At 37.6% G+C, this 23,596-nt stretch overlaps 1 protein-coding gene across 2 annotated transcripts in view; it reads left to right on the plus strand.

Annotated features, from left to right (window-relative positions):
• The window catches only part of RECQL4 (RecQ like helicase 4), a 913,040-nt gene that overhangs the window by 370,482 nt on the left and 518,962 nt on the right, over positions 1–23,596 (plus strand). For both annotated transcript variants that reach the window (XM_044068076.1, XM_044068075.1), the window contains exon 16: positions 14,812–15,022. In XM_044068076.1, the coding sequence (XP_043924011.1) occupies positions 14,812–15,022 (211 nt within the window). The remainder of the gene's footprint in view (positions 1–14,811; positions 15,023–23,596) is intronic.

Genomic DNA, 23,596 nt, shown 5'->3' on the forward strand with positions numbered 1-23,596 from the left:
TCTTGTGTTTGTGTAATTTGTATGTACAAGTTGGCCACTATACTACTATTTATATTTTAGTGTAAATATAAATGTATACTGAGTATGTTTGGTGGCACGAGGGGATATATAATTTTGCTACCCTGTTCTTTGTCCTGTTATCTCTTATTCATTTCCCCTGATGCTGTTTTTTTTCCCTGTACGTATTCACAACTGCAGACATTATGGAGGTATCAAACTCCTGTCACACTGCATGAAAGTGCTGGAGATGGTGATTGGTAAATGAATACATAGAAAGTAAGATGGCAGATGAGCAGTTTGGGTTCAGATCAGGATGCAGCACACCCAACCCAATGTTTGCAGTGAGGCAGATAGTGGAGAGGGAAGCTAGAGATAGAAAGGAGTCTAAATGGGCATTTCAGACTTTGAGAAAGCATATGACAGGGTTTCAAGAAAGCTGATTTGGGCATTCCTGTGACGGTTCTAAGTCCTAGGAAAAGTAACAGCATGAAAGAGTATATGTGTTGTGCTATATTTTAAATGTATTTGATCCCGAAATGACATTTCCTGTTTGATGTGTCATGTGACTGCTTAAGAGCTGGAGCTCCGCCAACAGCATAAGAAATTTTTATATTTGCCACTATGAATCTAACAATGTGACTGATAGAAAGAACTGGACAACACTAACTTAAGAATAATGTATTGGGTATGTCAGACATGTTAAGAAAATTAGAGATTTGGGATATTATTTGTAAAATGCTTTGATTTGCGATACGTTTAGAACACAATGATTAATGCAAATGAGACGGTTTATTCTTCTTTTAAGCACTGTTTCTGATTTTCACAGTGGGAGTGCTTGTTAGCTAAGTTTGTATTTGTATTAGATGATAGGGCAGAAAGCCATTTGGATTAGTTTACGCATTTGTTAGGTAGTTTTTGATTGGATTGAATGTTGCTTTAAAGACTGATTATTTTTGGTTTTAATTGATGTCTGAAAAAGCATTGGTAACGACGCAAAAGTGCTTATGTTTCTTAAATCTTTTGATTGTTTGGAGGTTTGGATTTCTTGTGTACTTTTGGCTGTGTTTGTGGTTTGCATTTGTATTACTCGTTTGAATATTTTCAAACAAATTTTATGGGACAGAGTGTATACTGTACAAACTGCAATGTTTGCATTTGAGTGGTAAAACCAGTGGTCAGATCATTCCTATAATATGGTTTTCTGCAATTACATCTTGTGTATTTGGTTGTATTTTTGAACATATTTCGATTATTACATCTGGTAAAGCTCTTTAACCACCTTTGAAAGTATAATTGAAAGTCTCTACTTGAATTTTATGTCTAAGCAATAATTTTGGAATAGTTATGTTGTGTTTCTCTATGTACACCTTCTTACAGTAACCATGATATTGTATGTCAGCAATTGTTTGGTCTTACTGTTTAATAGAAGGTTTCATTTATGGAAAGCAGTAATGGAAAAGGGATTTGCCCGTATTATACAGCAGATTGTATACAGTCAAAACAGTTTACTTATTGCACCTGAGCAGTGTAACCAGGCAATTATAACATGGCTGTATGCAAAGACATCCTGTACTTGCTAACAAAATTCAGTTGCCTGTGTATGAGACTTTACTATGGACTAATAAAGAGGATGGTTGAGTAGGGAAGAATTGGCCATGGCACCTGAGAAATTCCACTATTTTCAATGAGTGCTGTGAAATCCTTGGCATCCACCTAAGCTAACTCCAGATTTGGTAGATGGGAACTCAGTTTAACATCTCCTCTGAAGGATAGCACACTCAGCAGTATAGCACACCTTCTGCTGTACTGCAGTGTCAGTAATAGGTTCATAGGTTGGTACTAGGCTATCGGCCCTAGGGCCTATGCAAGCCTAGCCATAACAATTCCCTGGATATTTCTTCCCACAATATTTACTTCTCTGGAACCCTGTCTAGCAGGGCGACTGACATGATCCCCGGGCTGAATTTCCTATCCCCCATCCAATCATCAAGGTTCCTTTTGAAGAGGGCCAATGAGGCGCTGTGCTTGACATGTATGGGCAGTCTATTCCAGAGTATGGGGAGTCTCTGGGTCAAGAACCTATCCCTCCAGCATGTTTTGTTCATTGTGATGACAAGGTTTAGATCCCTGGAGCGTGTGGCTCTGAAGGATTGGGATTTCTTTAAGTGGAGCATGTCCAACAGCTCAGGGTTTGACATGGCCATGTATGGTAAGCAGAGATTGCCTCTGATTAACATATAATGATGGGAAATTAATCCAAGTACCTTGGGTATAGAACACAAAACCTTTACTTGGTGAAGTTTTCTGGAGAGAGGAAACGGAGGGTTTCTAAAGTAAAAGTAGTGGTATCTTTAAGAGATAAATAAGGTAACCCGGTCACCAACACGATAAACAACCTTGAAATTAGACAGTATGATGACCCAGAAGGTAAAACAATAAAGCATAGAACCGAAGCTGCCACAGGAAACAGAAGTTTAAGCCACAAGCCACAAACAGTTCACATAAACGCCTCCAAATACACAGTACGTTTTCATTTCTCCTACTTCATCAGATGTGGGCTGCTTCCAAAGCTAACACCTTTTACAGAGCACATTGTTTCAATTAACAAATCAGCTTTGCTAAGCAATCAACTTGTAATTGAGAAAAAGTGAAAAAAGTGCTTTTGTGCTTTTAACCTGATGTTAACATTTTATGTTTTATATGATAAAAATTTAAAGGTGTGTGTCAATACATTACTAAATCACACACTCTTATTATAAATAACCATTCACTTTTAAAAGTGTGTTCAATTTTGGTAAAATGCATGAATGAATTAAAAAATACTAAATAAGTAAAAAATGAAATGAAACTTTCCTTTGATGAAAGAAATGCTTCTGCAAAAACTAATCCATTTAGCACCATCTAGTGGCCATACAAAGATTTTGCAAGGAACAACAAAATAACAAACCATTCCCTTTTCCTTGAAACATAACTTACATAAAGTGAGTTCTAAAAATGCCTACTTGAATATATGCTTGGTCTATAAATACATACATATGTTAAAAATTAATTTATTACTGTTTGATTAAAAAAACTTATTAAAAAAACATGTTATTAAAATTGCATTCAAATGAACATTAAATAAAAATTACTTAACAAAAAAGATGTTTAGTAAAAAGTATGTAGAGAGTTTATAAAGCATTTAGGACTCTTTATAAGTAAGATTTGAGCAACTTTCTTGAAATTCCTATTAGACACACATTAAAATTTGACTGATCTTATTTTCAAAAGGGGGGCTATGGAAATATTTTCGTTTTGCCTCTAGTAATAGTTGCCAGTACAGCTCCCTATATTCTATTCTTTCTTCCCACAGCCCTCCCCTTTTATCTATGTCTACTCTCTCAATAACATAACATGTAAATTGTGCCTCCGGGCATTCCTTAGTGTGCTTGTACAGTGCATTTGCTTCCTTGTTTACCTGTATGTCATATATATGCTCGTATATTCTCCTTTTTAGTTTCCTTTCTGTTTTTCCAACATAAAAACCTTGGCATGTCTTACACAATGCCAGGTATACCAAGCCTTTAGAATCACATTAAAGTCCCTACTTTCTAGCTTTATGTTTCTACTTTCTATAAAAACTTCTTCTTTGTTTATAACATAGGTACATTGTGAACAAGGACCACAATGATGATGATTTTATGGAAGAAATGAATGTTCTTAGAAAAATGTTTAAGAATAGAAGTTATCCTGACTGGTTAATAGAAAAGACGGAGATAGAGGTTATGGAAGGTAGGAAGAGTAAATTTAAACCTATATTGGGTATAGATGCTACTGAGAAGGAAGTAAATACAAAAAATGTGGATGAGAATTTCAGTAATGCATTGGTATTAGAGTACAATGCCAGTTCAAGGATTGAGAGAAATAGTTGAAAATGAATGGAACAGATTCATAGCTTTCACTGATTTGGACAACATTTCGAAAAGTAATTTAAAAGTAGTATACAAAAATTCCAATAACCTCAAAAATCTATTGGAAGGTAATACAGATACCCGATATTCTAATAGGAGAATAAAGAAGGGAACATTTAAATGTGGTCATTGTTCGCAATGTACCTATGTTATAAACAAAGAAGAAGTTTTTATAGAAAGTAGAAACATAAAGCTAGAAAGTAGGGACTTTAATAATTGTGATTCTAAAGGCTTGGTATACCTGGCAATTGTGTAAGACATGCCAAGGTTTTTATGTTGGAAAAACAGAAAGGAAACTAAAAAGGAGAATATACGAACATATATATGACATACAGGTAAACAAGGAAGCAAATGCACTGTACAAGCACACTAAGGAATGCCCGGAGGCACAATTTACATGTTATGTTATTGAGAGAGTAGACATAGATAAAAGGGGAGGGCTGTGGGAAGAAAGAATAGAATATAGGGAGCTGTACTGGCAACTATTACTAGAGGCAAACAAAGCCCCTGGTCTTAACGAAAATATTTTGAAAATAAGATCAGCCAAATTATAATATGTGTCTAATAGGAATTTCAAGAAAGTTGCTCAAACCTTACTTATAAAGAGTCCTAAATGCTTTATAAACTCTCTACATACTTTTTACTAAACATCTTTTTTGTTAAGTAATTTTTATTTAATGTTCATTTGAATGCAATTTTAATAACATGTTTTTTTAATAAGTTTTTTTAATCAAACAGTAATAAATTAATTTTTAACATATGTATGTATTTATAGACTAGGCATTTTTAGAACTCACTTTATGTAAGTTATGTTTTAAGGAAAAGGGAATGGTTTGTTATTTTGTTATTCCTTGCAAAATCTTTGTATGGCCACTAGATGGTGCTAAATGGATTAGTTTTTGCAGAAGTACTTCTTTCATCAAAGGAAAGTTTCATTTCATTTTTTACTTATTTAGTATTTTTTAATTCATTCATGCATTTTACCAAAATTGAACACAGTTTTAAAAATGAATGGTTATTTATAATAAGAGTGTATGATTTAGTAATGTATTGACACACACCTTTAAATTTTTATCATATAAAACATAAAAAACATCAGGTTAAAAGCACAAAAGCACTTTTTTCACTTTTTCTCAATTACAAGTTGATTGCTTAGCAAAGCTGATTTGTTAATTGAAACAATGTGCTCTATAAAAGGTGTTGGCTTTGGAAGCAGCCCACATCTGATGAAGTAGGAGAAACGAAAACGTACTGTGTATTTGGAGGCGTTTATGTGACCTGTTTGTGGCTTGTGGATTAAACTTCTGTTTCCTGTGGCAGCTTCGGTTCTATGCTTTATTGTTTTACCTTCTGGGTCATCATACTGTCTAATTTAAAGTATCTTTAAGAGATGTCTACAAGGATATGTATAGGATTTTCCCGAGAAGAGAAAGAAGGTTCCATTGATGGCTTTGTGAATGCAAGTGACTGACATGATGATGCTTCATACAGTATATCTAGGCACTAACAGTACACATTTTTGTGACCTAGGAGATCTCAAAATACAGTTACTGCTGTTTCACTTTGACATTATTGAGTTAAGCTGGTTTGACCAGACTTTCTGGATGCCAACCCAGTATGTAGTACTCACAGATGTCCCTGGGGCAGACATATTAGAAATGCAGATGGCTTCACAGGATGAGTTGGAGTGTTGACTGGCATGTGAAATTGTGGGGTATCCTTTTCATCTTGCCAAAACCAGTACAAGTGGCTTATAAATGGATGTATAATGGTCTGGATGGCAATTGGGCCTACTCTTATTTAAAAAAAAAAAAAAAAAAAAAAATCGGTGCTAGACATAAGGTGCTATACTAGCTGAGGAAGCACACAGTATTTTTTATAACATAGTATGATCAGAAGTAGCATGCATATTGGAGCACAGCTGCACTGTTCAAATACACTCATTGAAGGAATGTAACATTATGTAGTACAGCAAAAAGACAAATGGTGGTACCCTTGTGATTAACACCCCACTATAACAAAGTGAGGACTCTATAGCACATAGTCTCATAAATATTGTAGTGAAGAGAATTTTGATCCAGAGATAGTGATAGGAAGTACTATATTAAGGAATGGCAATTAATTCAATGCAGACTACCATTATATTATAAAGGAGCTGCATCCAGTGTATGCTGTGTGTCTCCAGGCAATGGCAGTGACATAGGGCTGTTGCATGCTTCTGTTTGTGCAGGACAATCCCTTTCTGGGCAGTTGTGTCCTGTGAAAGATGATCAAATGGCAAACTTGCTGAGATTTCTAGGACAAAAATGTTGTTTCCTTCAATAGTTGAATAAAAACATTATTTTGTGTTTTAAAACACCTAAATATTATATGACGGTAACCTTATAGTGACACTGTGTACCATTGTGCAAGAGCAGTATATGAAGTCTTTTGACAGTATTTATATAAGATGATCTAGTTATATTTTGTCGATTTTTTTTGCCATGGGGAACAAAGCATTAGAGAGTTTGAGGTAGCGAATAGGGTAGGATACTGTATCTGTAACTGCTGTGACAACATTGATACCATATGAGTGTTTTGAAATGGCAACCATAGTTTGAATCGTATCATGTTGGACTAATGGCTGTCAGACTGGGAATCAGTCACTCATCAGGCATTACACACTATTAGGATTATGATGAAAGGCTTATAGCATCATTTCTTATTTGTTTACAATTAATTAGAGTGGGACCAGACACAAATGCATGCAGTTGTAAGGTAGAAAGAGAAAGTGCTGAAGAGTATATTGTATAATACAATAACTCACAAGATTCAGCATGCATACTAGGAAATGTACTAGTAATCAGAAGTCAGCACAAAATCAAATATGAAATTTAAGGAGCAGATGAGCATGCCTACTAATGTTTAAACTTTGCATTACTTGTGCTTTTACAAAATTAAAAGTAGCCAGGTCATACAGTTCAGAGCACTTGGTTAGTATTTAGAAATCATCACTTTGAACTAGAAAATGAAGATGTGCTTTTTACTGAGCTACTAGAGGGTCAGAAAGCCATTACAGTAACTAGTATTCAAACATCCATCCACCCACAACCCCTTTTTCCATTTTTGCACATGGAGCCAGGGTATCTCTTCAACAGCGACAATCATCTAGAGCCAAGGTTTACACTGCAGGGTGGCTAGCTGTACTGCAGTGGTTCTTCCACACCACACACTGACACGCGCACTCACATCTGTGGCCAATTTAGAGTATACAATCCACCTACTGCATATCTCTGTAATGTTAGAGGAAACAGGAGTACATGGAGTAACCCACTCGACAAGGGTGTAGCCAGGCATACTCTTTATACTCTGAGTACATTTTTTTTTCTCAGCATCACATCAATATGGCTTTTTTAGTCATATTATGTTTACAACCATCTAAATGAATGCCTGCAACAGCAGGTACAATATTGCTAATATAAAAGCAATATCTTTAATAGTATTAGAAGGAACAGCTGAAAATGTTATTTACATTTACGTGTTTGAGGGGGGCAGCATTTTGACAGATGTGCCCATTTTTTAGTTATAGGTGTCCAAGGAAGGTAGGACTAAGTGCTTTTGAGTACAAAATGGAATTTTCTTGCTACACCCCTGCCACACAAACACAGGGAGGATGTGCAGATTCCGCACAGAAGGAACTCCAGCCGAGAATCAAACCAAGGAACTTCTTGATGTGAGGTGGCAACACTATCCGCTGTGTCATGGTGCTGCACTCAAGAAACAAAACATGAAAAAAAGAGGGAAAACTATTTCTACTACTTTTTGAAACTTGCATAGTTCATGTGCTTTCTGCAGAGCTAGTGTCAGTCGTGTCATAAAATTGCTGCACTTGGCTAACATTCTGAAATCAGCAGAAAAAAAAATGAAATAAATGGAAAACACTGTTTACTAATGTTTTAGCTTTGCATTGCTCATATGCTTTCCTGCCAAGATTGTAGCAAGTCAAGTCATAACATTCCTGAAATGCTACTTTTTCAGTGATGATAAAAAGCAGAGGCAAAACTAATGAATGAATCATTGAGAGCTGTTGTGAGTACAACTGCAGTTTGAGATGGCATCTGGCTAAGATCTTTGAAACTTCCTTCAGGCACCCCTCCCGCAACCTCCTCAGCCAAAGCTGGAACATGCTCAGAAAGTCAGACTGAAAATGTAAAGACAGACCAGCATCAAAACAAAACATCCCTGGGACTGTACCTTTAAACATGTATAAAACTAAAATAAATAAATAAATAAAAATAATCAATGGTGTATCGGACAGTGATTTAGGGAATTAACTCCATATTCTACCAACTCCAAGAACTCAGACAGGTAGTGAAGCACAAAACTACTTGGAGGCCTCAGTGATTATCTGACACTTGGCACAGATGATTAAGAAACTGTTATGCTGTTTCCTGTGCTCTTGTGGTCCAGAATTTGATTCCTTCAGTCCCCATTGCCCAGTTGAGTGACTCTGAGCAGATCACTTAACCAGTGCACCCACACTGAATCTGAAAAAGATCCATGGAGTTCATTGGTTTACCCTGGTCAACAAATACAAATCAAGTAAATCAAAGTCTAACATCTTTCACTCCTGTACAGAATAAAACCATACCTTACAGGTCAGGCTTGTATCATCACAGTGCACACATTACTTCTACAAATTCTCTTATAAGCCATTTCTGTACATGCTAATTACTCAAATTTTAGACTTCAGAATTCAAGAAAACTTGCAAAAAGGTTGATTTTCCCACTAAATCTGTTAAATTATTGTATTTGCATAATTGTTTTGTTTACACTTTTTTGACCGGATTAGTCCCACTAGGCCACTCTTGAGCAACATCTGTCACCACATTGTTTTTAGGAGGGAGTTGGTTTACTGCAGGTTTCACATTTTCATGCTTTTGCACAGTTAAAATGGCTTATTACATCCTTTATTTTCAGAAAAGATGCTGAGCTGTACAGGTTGGTATCCAGCTGTATATTCCCCACATGGTTCCATTTGAATGCTCAGTTATCATAATTAAGATACCTGGAACTGTACAAATGGTTAACTATACAATACCTAAATAGAACAGGTATCCCATGCAAAACTGCTAGGAGTTATCATAAATGACCACCTAAAATTCGACCCCCACATAAAGAAAGAGTAAGAAAAACTCACCAAAAATGAAGCAGCCTCTATGGAATCTCCCTTTACCTATTTCCTTATGTAAACATATTGTTTCAACCTTTTTGCTCTCAACACCTATCTTTGCTGCTCCCATTAAGGCTTAATCTACAAGCCTCCTAGCTGAACTTCTGGAACAGTGTTACAGTAAAGTTGCTAAATTTGCCACCATTATGCCTTGTTAGGCATAAAAACAAAATTGGCACATCATTTCCTTGCCCTGCAACAGCTGTCCTTGTTTGAGCTACCCCACTTTCTAATCTTCTCAAAACTAATTACTCAAACTTATTTACAGACTTGATTATTGCCCATCTGTTTGTAACATCTTCCACTTATCTCCCCAGAATAAACCTCAACTCTCCTAAAATAAAATGCCCCTTCATGTAACACCCCCAACAACATATGTTTGTAACATCTTCCACTTATCTCCCAAAAATAAATGTCACCTCTCCTAAAATAAAATGCCCCTTCATGTAACACCCTCAGCAACCATGCTGGAGATTCCTTTTCCTTCTTAAATGTTGCTAGACTAGGGAAAAACTTATCTATGTCACCCAAACAATTCAAACTTCAACTCAAACATCATTTCCTAGAATCCTGACTCTCTTGCATGGCACCAGGATGACTCTGTAATTTGCAAATAAAATTCTTGCACCCTTTATCCATCCAGTCTGATGTGCCCACAAAAATTCTGACACTAGCGCATCTTTTGCCCTTACTCCCGTCCCTCAGATATTCTCTGAGAACATGCTTTTTCATCTCCATTCCACGTACACGTGTGCTGCATCCAAGTCCTCTGTCTGCCACTGAGCTACCACCACAAATACGCATCCACTCTGTCTGTCTAAACTAATATTAGTTCTTTTTTAAAGCTTCACGCTATCTTTCTCTCACTTTCAAATAACTAGTTCTTGTCTAACCTGCAATATGACTTTATTTCTGCAACATATTTATCCCACCCCCTTAAACACTATCTCTCCGTTTGGTCCTCATTCATCCCATACAGGTTAGCATCCCTTTCTCTCTTACACACCCTCTCTTCCTACAGCAGCTAAGGAGACCAATTTTCAACAGATTCCCACCTACCACTTCTGCACAGTATTATACAGCAGCACTGCAGGCTAACTGTCTAGCTGACAAACTTATGATCAACCATCGGTCTGTATATCATTTTCTTCTCTCTCTACTAAAACTCACTACACAGCAAATTACATTTTCACTTGCCACGTTATATATTGTAAATATCTTGTACTTATGTGAAGTAGTTATAACTATTTTCTAAAATTAATTTTTTTGACCCCACCCTCATTTTTTTCTCGTTTTTAATGCAACTCTTGTTTGTTGCATCCTACCAATTTCCTCTGCTAATTCCATTGTGTAGTATATTGTTGGTTACATGCTATGATATGCATCTATTACCATATATCACTGGAACTTTTCTCTCTGAGAAAGTAAATGTTCAGATGTCAAGACTACAGTATCTTTGAGTATCTCCCTGTTGTGAGGTACAGTAATTTTGAAGTTAGTGTGTGTAATTACATAATCAGTGAAATGAGCTCTGAACAATGCTCAAGATGCCAGTGTTATATCTCAGTAAGGATGATGAAGGGAAGGGAATTCTGCTTGACTGAATGTCCAAGAAGTATGTGTTAGCAGCCCTGTGTGTATTTGGAATGCAGCCCAATAAATCATGAGTCAGCCTGCCAGGTGGTGTGGGTGGGTGTGTGCGTGCATGTGTGCGCGAGTGCACGCATCTGAAGCTTTGAGGCAGCTGAGAAAATGATGCAGCTGAAGAGAGAGTGAGTGAGATGCAGTGCCAGCAGCACGAGAGGGGAATGCTGATCCTTTGCCTTAGCTAGAAGTACTAGGGAGGGGGAAAGCCAAGCCCTAGATGCCAAGGTCAGTAACTTGGAATATTCAGTGACTATTCAAAGGCTAACCTCCTGCTATTAAGTGAGAACATATTCAGCAACTATTCAAAGGCTAACCTCCTGCTATTAAGTGAGAACCTGGCAAAATTTCAAGCCCCTATAAACCCCGGGAATACTGCTACCTATGCAGAACTATTCATAGAAACCCTGTACAAGCCTGTTAATAGCTGCATAGAGGCAGCTGTGTACCCACCAGGAAGGAAGCACAGAACTAACTCAAAAAACAAGCCACCCTGGTGGAATCAGAAAAATCAGTAGGCTATATAACCAGAGGAAGAAAATCATGCCAAAAATTAGGAGGTGCAGCACCCAGCAGTATGAAAGCACTCTAATTAAACTAAACAAACAGCTGAGAGGACAAGTAAAGTCTATCAAAGCCAAATCTAAGGTAAGTTTGTCCTCTCAAGCTCAGGAAATCTCATCAAATATTACTCCCCCTACTATTACTAGAGAACAGGTCCTTAATGCTGTCTCTAAGACCAAGAACACTGCATCAGTGAGCCAGGACACTATCCCAGGATGCCTTCTAAATAGCAAGAAACATGACCCATCAGGGCCTCTGGAATTACTATTCAACTGTAGCCTCCAAACAAGTTTCATGCTTCATGAATGGTAAAAGGCAACAGTCATCCCACTGAACAAAGGTGAGCCATGGAAACTACAGACCATAAGTCTTATTACTAGTCTTGTGTATAAAACTATGGAAAGTTATCATAGCGATGCAGTAAACATCCAGACACTGGACCCAACCCAGTTTGGTTTCGTCAAGGGCAGATCATGCCTACTCAACCTGGTAGACTTCTTTGAGAAGGTCACCAAAGCAATGGATGAGGGCAGAATCGTTCATACTACCTACCTTGACTTGGCCAAGGCATTTGACACAATACCCCGCTTGAGCATTGTTGACAAACTCAAGAGGTTAGGTACAAACCCGTATGTCACCCGGTGAATAGCCAACTGGCTCACAGGCAAGACCCAGAAGTTAGAATTGGGGAGTCCACTTCTGTAAAGAAGCCGGTCACAAATGGAGTCCCTTGGACCGCTCCTTTTTGGCATTTACTTCTCAGAAGTCAAGGCCAATGTCAGTGGTCTCTGGCTGAATAAATTTGCAGATGATTGTGAATTAGGAGCTGTCATTGAATTTCACGCTGACACAAATGTTCTCCAGGAGGGGCTGAAGCAGACAAACAATTGGTGTCAGAGCCATGGACTAAAACTAAATGCCAAGAAATGCATAATATTATCCTTTGGGAAGTCTTCCATCCATTGTAACGGTCATATTGATAACACATCCCTTAGAGTTGACTCAGTAGTAGTCAGGGACTTAGGGACACACATAGATATTAGTCTAGTCTTTGACCCTCACATGTCTGCAGTGATGAAATCATTCGGTTGCACAACTTATAAACAAAGGTATGGCATCTAAGTCCAAGGAAGTCATTGTTCCACTGTATTTGACATGCATTAGCCCTATCATTTAGTACAGTGCCCCCTTTGGTATGTACCTAACTAGGCATATCCAACATTTGGAACGTCCACAGAGGTTCCTCACTAAAAGAATACAGGGAGTAAAGTTTATATTTAACAAAATAAGTTTATAGTTTATGGATAAACACTTATAATTGAGTCTCGGGTAGATTGAAAACTATTTTTTATGTATTTGAATGTATAAGTCATTGTGGTGCATGAGGAAATGTGAAAATGTGCTATTTCATTAAGTAGAGGTGATTTATCCTTTTGAAAAAAGTGTAATTTGGGAATTTCATTCACTCTGTGTTGGGTTAATTTATTTAATATAGTTATGTATGAGAAAGTGTGGGGGTACATCTTTAAGTTCTAAGCTGCATAATGATTAAAGAAAAGTATTTAATTGTTTAATTAAATTAAGATGAATTAATGCTGAGATGGAATATAAAAAGCTGCTTGGATTGTATGAAGTTATTCCACTGAAGGCCTATGAGGCTGAGGTATCAGGATGTATTGAATAAAGAAAGAAAATTGGCAGCTACAGCAGTGCTTGGTGTTTTTTTGATTTACAGACAGCTCAGATATTACCTAGACAAGACAAAACATATCAGGAAGTCTGAGCAGTTTTCTGTTTCCTTTCATGCCAGGAAACTGAGTTTGGTGGTATCTAAGCAAACAATCTCCTCCTGGATTTCTAAGGTATTTTTTTTGCTAGTCTTTTCATGTAGGCATCTTTCTTCTTTGGTTTGTGCTTTTTATGCCGGGGCAATTGTCTCTTCTGGTGCTATTTTCAAGGGTCTGGATACTAGATTCATCTTGAAAGCTGCTACTCTATTCTGTTCAGGCTTTCACCAAACATTACAAGTTGTATGTCATTTTTAGTGCCAGAGTGGGTTTTGCCAGAGCCATACTTTGTGTTTTTGGGGGGCTGTTCTGTGGTTTCCTTCTCCCTAACTTTCCAGTAGCTTTTGTATTCTCAAGAGTGAAGAATACTGCATCAGTGATAAGGAAGGAAATAATACAGTTGTCTAAGATCTTACACATGCCCTACTACTTTAAAATCACAAAAGAAGAAAAGAATCCACACTGAAGCAAAAGGATAATATAGTAAGCGCTTTCGTTTACTAGAAAAAGTAAACTTCATCAGACAATTACATACAGGAAATAAATGCTTTAAATTAAAACAGTTGATGACATCATTTCCTATGCTGGAAAACAGTCTAAAAAGAAGTCCCAAATAAATACAAATAAAACATCTACTCCTACATATGAAACACATCAGAATTCTATAAATGTTCACCTAAAAATGTATATACATCTAAATATGTTTACATAAAAATATATAACTATAAAAAATTCCATTCTAAGTAATGCTTTCAATTTCAGCACACTCATAACAGAAATTGTGTCATTTAACCCTGGCAGAACTGAGGCATTTACGTTGCCACTAGTTCTTTTTCTTCAAGTTTCAAACTAATTGGTCCCCCTCTATCATAATCATTAATGACATTTGGCTATCCTTGTCAGGTTATCAGAGTGAAGAATACTGTAACAGTTTGAAATAGGGCATCTACTGTTATAGCAAGATCTTTCATAACTGTACAGTGTATTCTTTGCCTTATTGTGCTGTTTTTACATGGGTAGATTGTGTAACCACCTGTAACGTTTAGCTTCAGTTTTGTGTTTGACAGCCACTTGGTGTTCAAGGTCTGCATTTGTTCAGCTGATGGACCCATGTTTGAATAGTGGCTGGGAATCCAGAATGCCGGCCTGGAAGAAAAAGAAGGAATAGTCGTGGCTAAGTAATCTGCCTTTGCAGTGAGTGGGAGGGAAGTCTGCAGTCCTGCTGTGCAACAGCACCCCCCCCTGGCAGAGACATGAGAAACTGCAAATTAGCAGGTGCTGAGTAAAAGAGGAACAGATTTCTCCTAATCAGAGCAGCATGCACACTGAAATGCAGGAGTTGGCTGCTTGTATGAATTTTGGGAGTAAGAGAATAAGGACCTAATAATAAGATATATTATCTTTACTCGTGTTGTAACACTAGCCCTGGACCCCAGCATCTCTCAGTTAATGATTGGGTATAATCAGCAGTTGGGGGAGACGGAGAACAGTTCTGTGAGGTTCAAACAGTAATGGTTGTTCTCATAAGCCAAAAGATTTCAAAAATACATTATCTTTTGCTAGTTTGCAGCAGAAAAATCTGAAACTGACGAACTGTTTAATATGAAATCAGTCTCTTTCAAAATCATTAATGCATCTCTTTGACGTTTTACAGGCGATTGTTACTCTGCTAAAAGGTGAAAGGTTTGGATCGCTGGACTCTGTTATTGTATACTGCACACGCAGAGAAGAGACAACTCGCATTGCAGCTTTGTTGCGTACCTGTCTCCAGGGAGTAACATTAAAGGATTTGTCAGCGCAAAGTAAGGGGGAAGGAACTGTACACAGTAAAGAAGACAGTGCTGCAAAACAGAGCAAGACAAAAGGTAAGTAAGGGCGAAGAGTACAAGGTATTAGTATGACTTTCTAATTCAGTTATTTATTTTTACCAGGCAGTAGTCCATTTTTTTTCTTAATTGCATCACTTGGTTCAAGTGTATTTGAGTCTTTCAGCCAACTTATTTTCCACTGTATTTTCTCTATTTTTAAACTTGAATACTATGGTACATCATCTGTGGTGCCAGTACATTATATACATATTTCACTTGTTTATTTTATCTAATATTTTGTATAATGGCATGCCTAGCCTATCCCCTTGTACAAGTGCGAGGAATTCATTGGCAAGGCTAGTGGTCCAGATTCTGGACTCATGATTGATTACCAGGGTGCTGTTCTTAAAGGAGGAATTGATGAGTTTATTGAAAACTTTCCAGTCTTTGAGGTTGGGCTTGTTGGTTGGTATGCTGACGTTCTTAGTAGTGGGCCAAAGATCCTCATCACTGCATACCGTTTTCATGACGTGTGTTGTGTGTTCATGTCATGGTGGTAATGGTTGTTATGCTAATTGCGTGTACTTTCACAGAGTATAGTAAAATGGAAAAGGACACAATTCATTTGGCTGGGTGGTTTGACCTCTTCAGTCATACACTTATCCAAAGAATCATGGATCATTATCTGATCTGTGCAAAGTATTGCCCAAATGTTTTCTTCATTGGTAACATGTATGGCTATATTCCTGAAAGAGGAAAACATCTGCCTTAAAATGTACCTCAGAATTCCTTGTTGACAGATAGTGCCATTTTAGTAACTGTGGGATTCCTCGAAGCCTGCTCCTAGGGTGCTGGTCTTCTAGTGTGGGATTATAAATCTTAGTAAAAACAAAAATGACGTATGGTTTTCTTCATTTCTTCAGCACTGGGCTTTTTCTTTAGTGAAATGTAGAGTGCCTGTGTTTATATGAAAGACCATACAGCAATTGTTCTTTTATGACTGTTTGGTGGTCATTTGGAGCAAGTAACTTTACATTCTTGTTGTTGTGGGGTAATTAAGAAACTTGCTTTGGAAGTATATCTTATCTTATTCTGGAATATTCCACTCTCTTATCTTGTAAACATTGGCTGCTTCATTGACGTGTGACAGTATATTGTATTTTTGTTGGATACACATTTGTCTATCAGAGATATCACCTTTCTTTTTTGGTGTTTTTTTTTTTTTTTTTATTTTGCTCCTTTGCTTGCTGAGTATTTGACTGCCGCTGTTACCACTGTCACACATTCATCACCCCTATTTGGCTGAGATTATAATTGTCATGGCCCTCATCTGGGCAGCCATCAAAGGGATTTTTCCTTTCTTTCTGTTGCACATTTTTTAAAGCTCCTAAAGAGAGTGTGAGTATGTGTTAGCTTGCACTAAAGTGGTGCAAGCACTGCCATTCACTTGGAGTATCACTGGCTTCTGTGAGTGACACTAATTTCATAGCTTTACCCTCTTGAAGACAGATGCATCAGTCCATATCTGGCCCCAGCTGACAAATTAGACAAAGTGTGCCCTCTCTACCCTTGAAAAGCCAAGTAGGCTCTGCTTCATCAGTTCCCTCCCTAGCTAACTTCTGCAATGCTTAGGGCACTGACTAAACTCATGTGACAGTTGGGGCTTTATCTCACTTATGCTTCAGTTATACTTGGAATTTCTGTTTAAATGTTTAGACGTCATATTCTAAGAGCTGTGATAATTGAGGACATGATAGATTCATTTTAATGCAGTGCACTGTATTTACTCAATTAATATCTGATCAGTGAAACTATATTTGGAGCTGTCTGCACAGGGATTTCCTCTTTTTGTTTCATCTTTACATTGATGATGCTTTCTCTTCCATCTTACGTATGACATGCCTGCATGGCCAGCTTTATGCATAGGTGAACTAGGTAATCACCTAGGGTACCATTCAGTCAAGTCTGCTTGTCTAGCTTGTCTGCCATTTTAGTAGCTGGGGTGAGGATTTATGGAAGCCTGCTCCCAGTGTGAGGGTCTTCTGGTTTGGGATTATAAATCTTAATGAAGCTCCATTTCCAAAGGATTGTGAGATTTTGTACTATCTCATAGTCAGGTACATCTTGAGACCTTAGTTCCTCCCCACAGAGATGTGCTTGTGGACCAGGCTGCCTCCATAGATGTCTTGGAACAGGCCCAGATTATACTTTATGGAGCCACAGGGACCATGCCTTCTACAGAAAAAGGTCACAAGTTTTCCTCTTAGTTCTGAAGATAAGAGACTTCACCACCTTCGTTCAGAACATCCTATGCATGAAGTTTCAGATGTAAATTCTCCAGAGGTCATGCCTCTTCTTCCTCAGGGAGTGTGAATATATTTTGGCATACAATTGTCAGTGGTCCATAGAACATGTTTCTTAGCTCATTAACACCTATGTGGTGTGGAATGTTACACCTCTAGCAGCCTACACACATCCGTGCATTCCAAAGCATTTTCTGAAAAACAAATATAAGTATTTTGTGAACAATAAAAGTAATTAAAACTGCACAAATAGAATTGCTGTCAGTAAGATGTAATCCTTTACAGCAGTCACAATGCATTCATAGCCTTTCCATAAATGCTGTAATGTATTATAATGCACACAAACCCAGAATTTTGTTTTTTTTTTGCTAAACTTCATAAACAAATTGTCATACCTTGTAAGTTATGCAACCTGGACATATATTGTTATAACACTTAGAACCAGACACAAGCTTTGACATGTCAACAAGAAATTCTTCCCTGAATGCATACTTTTTGAGATTTTTACAAAAATAAGAAAACACATGTTTGATTGTATAATATAGCAATAACCTACGCCTGGGTGTGGGCAATGCTGGATTTACCCACGGTTGGCGTGGTTTGGTCCCGAGGGCGAAGCCCGAGGGACCAAACAAAGCCAACCGTGGGTAAATCCAGCATTACCCACACCCAGAAGTGGGTTATTGTTATTATACAATGACATTATTTAAGAAAAGAAATAATTACTTTTCTTAAATAATGGCATTGTATAATACCTCTTTACTGCCCTTCCGCAGCTGTCTGGTATTCTGCGGCAGTTCTGATGTACTGCGCATGCCTACGCAGTACATCAGAGCTGTGGGCAAAAGCACTGTTTTGCTGTGTTAAATGGGTTTAACATAGCGAGACAGCTTTAAAATAAGCAACGGAGATCTCCGTTGCTTATTGTAAAGCTGTCTCGCTATGTTAAAACCTATTTAACATAGCGAAACAGTAAAAAGCAACGGAGATCTTGCGATCTCCGTTGCTTTTTTTTTTTTTAAACTGTCTCGCTATGTTAAATGGGTTTATTTATTTATTTTTATTTTACATTTGTTAACCGGGCTAGTCCAACTGGATACATGTCCATTTTCAGTGGAGGCCCGAGGAGAAAAGCTCCACTACAATCTATTAAAACAAGTAAATATATCACATGGTGCAGGAATACAAAGTTATACGATACTATAGAAACATAAGTTAAACCTACAGCAAGTTCTATATGCAGTAGAGTTCAGTGTGAGGCTTAGCAGGTGACAATACTAGAAATTCAAATACAGTGCTAGGAAAGTCAATTATAACAATGAAAGAAGTTAACAAAAAAGATATAGATATGATTCCATTTAATGAAAGAGTCACAGGGACATTTCTGAAGAGGAAACTTCTAGTGAGCAGGAATTAAGAGAAAGAAGTAGGCAGATGGCTGGAAGGGAAAAGAATGGTTAGTCAGGGTTGTTACAGGAGCATAGCCAGTGTTTGGAAAGGAAATGTTTTAGTTTAGCTTTAAATAATGGGAGTGAAGTTGTGGTAGTGAGGTCTTGCGGTAGTTGGTTCCATATTTTGCCGACTGAGTTGGAGAATGTGGAATCACCTGCTGAGTTATTTGATAGGGAAGTTTGAATCAGTATCTTGTTAGAAGAGCGTAGGTTTTTCTGATTTTTGTAGGGTTGTATTAGAGAGGAGAGCATAGGAGTGTTGTCAGGGTGATAAAGGGCTTTATGGGCAATAGTAAGTTGGTAAGATTGTATTAGATAGGGTAGTTCTAGCCAGCCTAGTTGTTTAAGATTAAGACAATGATGAGTCCTATAAGGGGAATCAGTAGCAAATCTAGCAATGTTGTTGTATGATGAAGTTAGTTTGTTGAGGTTATACTTAGAAAGGTTAGTGTAAATGGGAGAAGCGTAAAGTAGGGTAGAGATTAAGTGGGATCTATCTATGGAAGTTTTAGCTTTGGGAGTTAGGAAAGATTTGATTCTATAGAGAGAACCAAGTTTTCTGTTGGTAGCTTTTATTGTTGAGTTAATATGAGTGTCAAATTTTAGTTGATTGTCAGTAGTAATACCCAAGAGTTTAGTGGTTTGGTCTGGAGAGATGAGGGTACCATCATTGGATGTAAGTGTGAAGTTAATAGAAGGGGACTTGTGTGTGGGTGAAAAGAGCAGAAGTTTGGTTTTCTTAGGGTTGAGGAGGAGACAGTGATTAGAGAACCATTGCTCTATAGTAGTGAAGGTATTTTGTGTGAGATTGTGCAGCTTAGTTTGTGTTGAGGTTGAGCAAATTATGGTTGTGTCATCTGCATATTGAATACAAGTTGATTGAGGAGTGGCTAGATAAAGGTCATTTATAAAAATGGAGAATAGTAGAGGACCTAAGATAGAGCCCTGAGGGACTCCTATTGAAGTTGGGAGGAGATCGGAGAGTTGATTATCCCAGAGTACTGCCTGTTTACGGTTGTCGAGATAGGATATGAACCAGCTTAAGGCATGACTGTCTAGAGAGAGGGATTTTAAATGATGGAGGAGAAGTTCATGGTTGACCATATCAAAGGCTTTAGACAGGTCTACGAAAAATGCAGAAGAAGAAGTGTTATTGTTGCGGTTTGTATTAATAGAGTCAATAAAGGATAGTAAAATATAGCGAGTAAAAAAGGATAGTAATATAGTGAGACAGCTTTAAAATAAGCAACGGATATCTCTGTTGCTTATTTTAAAGCTGCCTCGCTATGTTAAACCCATTTAATATAGCGAGACAGCTTTAAAAAAAAAAGCAACGGAGATCGCAAGATCTCCGTTGCTTTTACATTGTGTCGCTATGTTAAAGGAGTTTAACATAGCGAGACAGTTTAAAAAGCAACGGAGATCTCCGTTGCTTTTTTACCTGTCGCTATGTTAAACTCTTTTAACATAGCGAGACAGTGTTTTATACTAATGGAAAAAGTCCGGGCGACCGGACCTTTTTCCGTTAGTATATTGAGGGATTTACAACGGGCATGCTGGTTGGGCTGGCCAATCAGCGTGCACATTTTAGGGGAGGAATTGTATAATTATACATAACAATGAATCTGTCAAGATGTGCAACTTACAGTGCAAATATCAGTAACAGTTGTCTTTAACAATAGCTAAGGTTTCACCTGATGTCATGCAATAGTGTGTAAGTCTAGTGTTTTAAAGTATTAATATGGAAATATTGCTTATTGTCATGCTTACTAACAAAAACCTGCAGAATCTCAAGTAAATTGTGATATAACTGGATATTGACAATGTTTTCCTGCCTCCCGCCATAGCATTTTATATCATATCACTAAATAGCATGTAGGTCTCTCAGTTATGAAAATATGAACTTAAACATGAAAATATGAATAATAAGTGGAAAAAGTGATTAATTTCTCTAATGTAGTGCATCTTACATTAACGTTCTTGGTATTGTTTTATTAATTATTACTTGCCCCTTCTAACTCTGCCTGTTATTAGCTGGTAAGTCACTTAGTTAAATATGTCAGACCCATAATGGGTCTGGGTGCCGTAAGGAGCTATAAGTGTTAATTAGACAAATACAAAAAGGTGCTACAGGCTTGGATGAGTTAAGTTCACTTTGGATGATCATGATAATAAACTGAAAAGTTACATTCACTGCAAAAAAAATGCTGCAGTTTTATATGTGCAGTTTAGTCAGTGTTTACAAGAGCGTTAACTATGCAGAATAAGCTTTACAGAAGAACCTTCATACTTTGTTTTATGGATAGCTGGCTGGTTTAGGGAACTCCTTGGTGCTGCTATAGCTGCTGGCTTTGGGAATAAATATAAACTCAAGCAAGTCTTATCATGCTTCTCTGAGCTTAACACAAAGGGTTGCTTTCATTAGGGCAGAGTTCAGCACTTCATTACCAGTTATTCCTGCCAGTAGTATGGGCCCAAGAAGTTTGTTCTGGACCACCTTGGGTTGAGGTCACAGTAGAAAGATTTGCCTTTGATCACCCATGTGGCTTTTGAAAAAGATGGTTGCCATGATCTTGATGGTGCCTTTTGTACATCGGCAGATACTGCAGTCGACAGTGACATACCAGTGGCTGCAGAGTCAACACTTGTGTATAGGCATTTCCTGATGTACAATCTATGTTGCTGGGCTTTAAAGTGGTAGGTTATCTTTGCCAAGTCTCCATGTGGCCCACTATTTCCTGCAGCTAAGCACTGTGCAGGTTTTCATGGTTGATACGTGACAGTGGTATAGCTAAGCTTATCTTGGCTCCTCCATGATCATTAAAAATGGTCCATCCATTAGAGGGGGATTCACATCAGTCAAGCAGGAGCTTGTAAGTACTGTGTTCCTGAAGTGAGAGCTCTGGGAGGTGAGTTGAGACCAGAATCACGCTTCCCCCACTGCTGTAGTCAGACAGCCAGTCCATTGTGTGGTACATGAACAAATAGCTGAACATCACACCCATGTGCTGAGAGGTCATGTAGATCCTTAAATAACCTCTTCATCCTTGAAAATGTTTACATTCCTTTGGGAAATAATGCCTTTGCCGACTTCCTGATTGGCATCTCTAGTTTGTAACATCTCCATGTCTGCCAGAATGCTCTGTAACAAAATAGATGCTGTTGATGGTTATAGCTGTCGTGAGGTATTCATCTGTAGTGCTTTTAAAAGGTACCCCACATGATGTGACTTAACTTCTTACAGTTCGGTATTAGTGTAAAAGTTGTATACACTATTCTCATCCCTCTTTTTTTCTAGTTAACTAGTTATAAGGTGTGCATATTTTTTGTGTTCGCATGTATCACTTTGGCCATTTTAAAAAATAAGATAAGCGTGTCAGTGACTTTTGTATCAAACCAGTTCTTTTCTACACCTTCAGAAGATAATTTGTTGAAATGCAACTTTTCATAGGTAGGTACTAGGCTATCCGCCCAAGGGCCTATGTAAGCCTAGCCAGCAAGGTACCATAGCTTATGCCACCCAAGAAAGTTATTTTGCTGTGCCACTGTCCAGCAGAGACATAGAAGTGATCCCTGAGGTGGATTTCCTATTCACTCATCAAGATTTTTCTTGAAGAGTGCTAATGAACTTTGCTTGACATAGATGGGTAGCTTGTTCCAGAGTATAGGACATCTCTGGGACAGGAATCTATCCCTCCAGCATGTCCTGTTTATTGTGGTGACAAGGTTTTTGTCCCTAGAGCGTGTTTCGGTTTCCATTATGATCACCTTTCTGTTTGGTTTCTTTGGTAGTCTTTTGTAATATTTTATAGAGGTATTCTCTCTGGATCTGATCTTTTTTTGGGACAGGTGTTACTTCTCAATGAGCTTAATTAGTAGCATGAATAAGACTGTTCAGTTCTTGGCGATCACACTTATGGCATTCTGTTATCTTGAGGCAGTACTGGTTATGGCAGTTGTGGTTGATTTTGTTGCTTAAACTTTGACATACTTGTCTTACAGATGTCTGCAGTTCTTCTTAATACAACTTTTCATCTCCCCAAAGTAAATAAATAAATAAACTGGCTTTTTGACCAAACTGTTTATCAGCTTCCAACTACAAATTCTCCCATTGATTTTGGTATTCAAACTATGTCTGCAGTTAGCAAGTCTCATAATTTTCTGCAGTTTCTTTTATAATAGCACTTCTGTTTCTGCTGATTTGTTTTCAGAATTGCATTTCCTTTGTATTGCTTTTCAGGCATTGGTGCTGTAGTGGAAGTTGGTTGTTTGCTTTTGAACATTTTGCTCATTAACGTTTGTTGGGGTTAGAAGTTGAGTGCCTGCAATGAAGTATTCCTGCATCTGAAAATCGTGTAACAGCTGTCCTCACACCATTTGCTACCTTTTTTTCACTTAAGGTTTTCCACTAACTTGTCTGTTTCTATTTGAATAGTATGGAATGGACATTATATATTTGAATTCTCACATGTAAGTAAATCTGAATTTCTGATTATTTTTTTGTATTGTGGATTATTGTCTGATATTACAGCATCAGGTATCCAGTCTTGAAAAAAATCAGTCATGCATGTCTGTTTGTCTGATTATTCCATGGAACTTGGAATAATAATCTGTACGTGTAAGATGTATGGACTCCTTGAACTAAAACAAATCTATACCTTTTGTACTGTGAGCATCTTGGTATTGTGCGAGCTATCCTTTTTTCGCTTGTATTAGTGTTATTCTGTACTACGTGTTCTGTATGATTAGGCATTCCTTTCCATTGTATATTTCTTGCTGTTTCTTTGCATTTTACTATCACTAGCTGACTATTTATTGTCTCAACCATATCTCTTGTCAGATGATTGGGAATTATTTTTCACCTGTGACGGTCAAGC

The sequence above is a fragment of the Protopterus annectens genome, chromosome 4.part0, assembly GCF_019279795.1.
Source record: "Protopterus annectens isolate FY-2018-M chromosome 4.part0, PAN1.0, whole genome shotgun sequence".
Taxonomy (NCBI): domain Eukaryota; kingdom Metazoa; phylum Chordata; order Ceratodontiformes; family Protopteridae; genus Protopterus; species Protopterus annectens.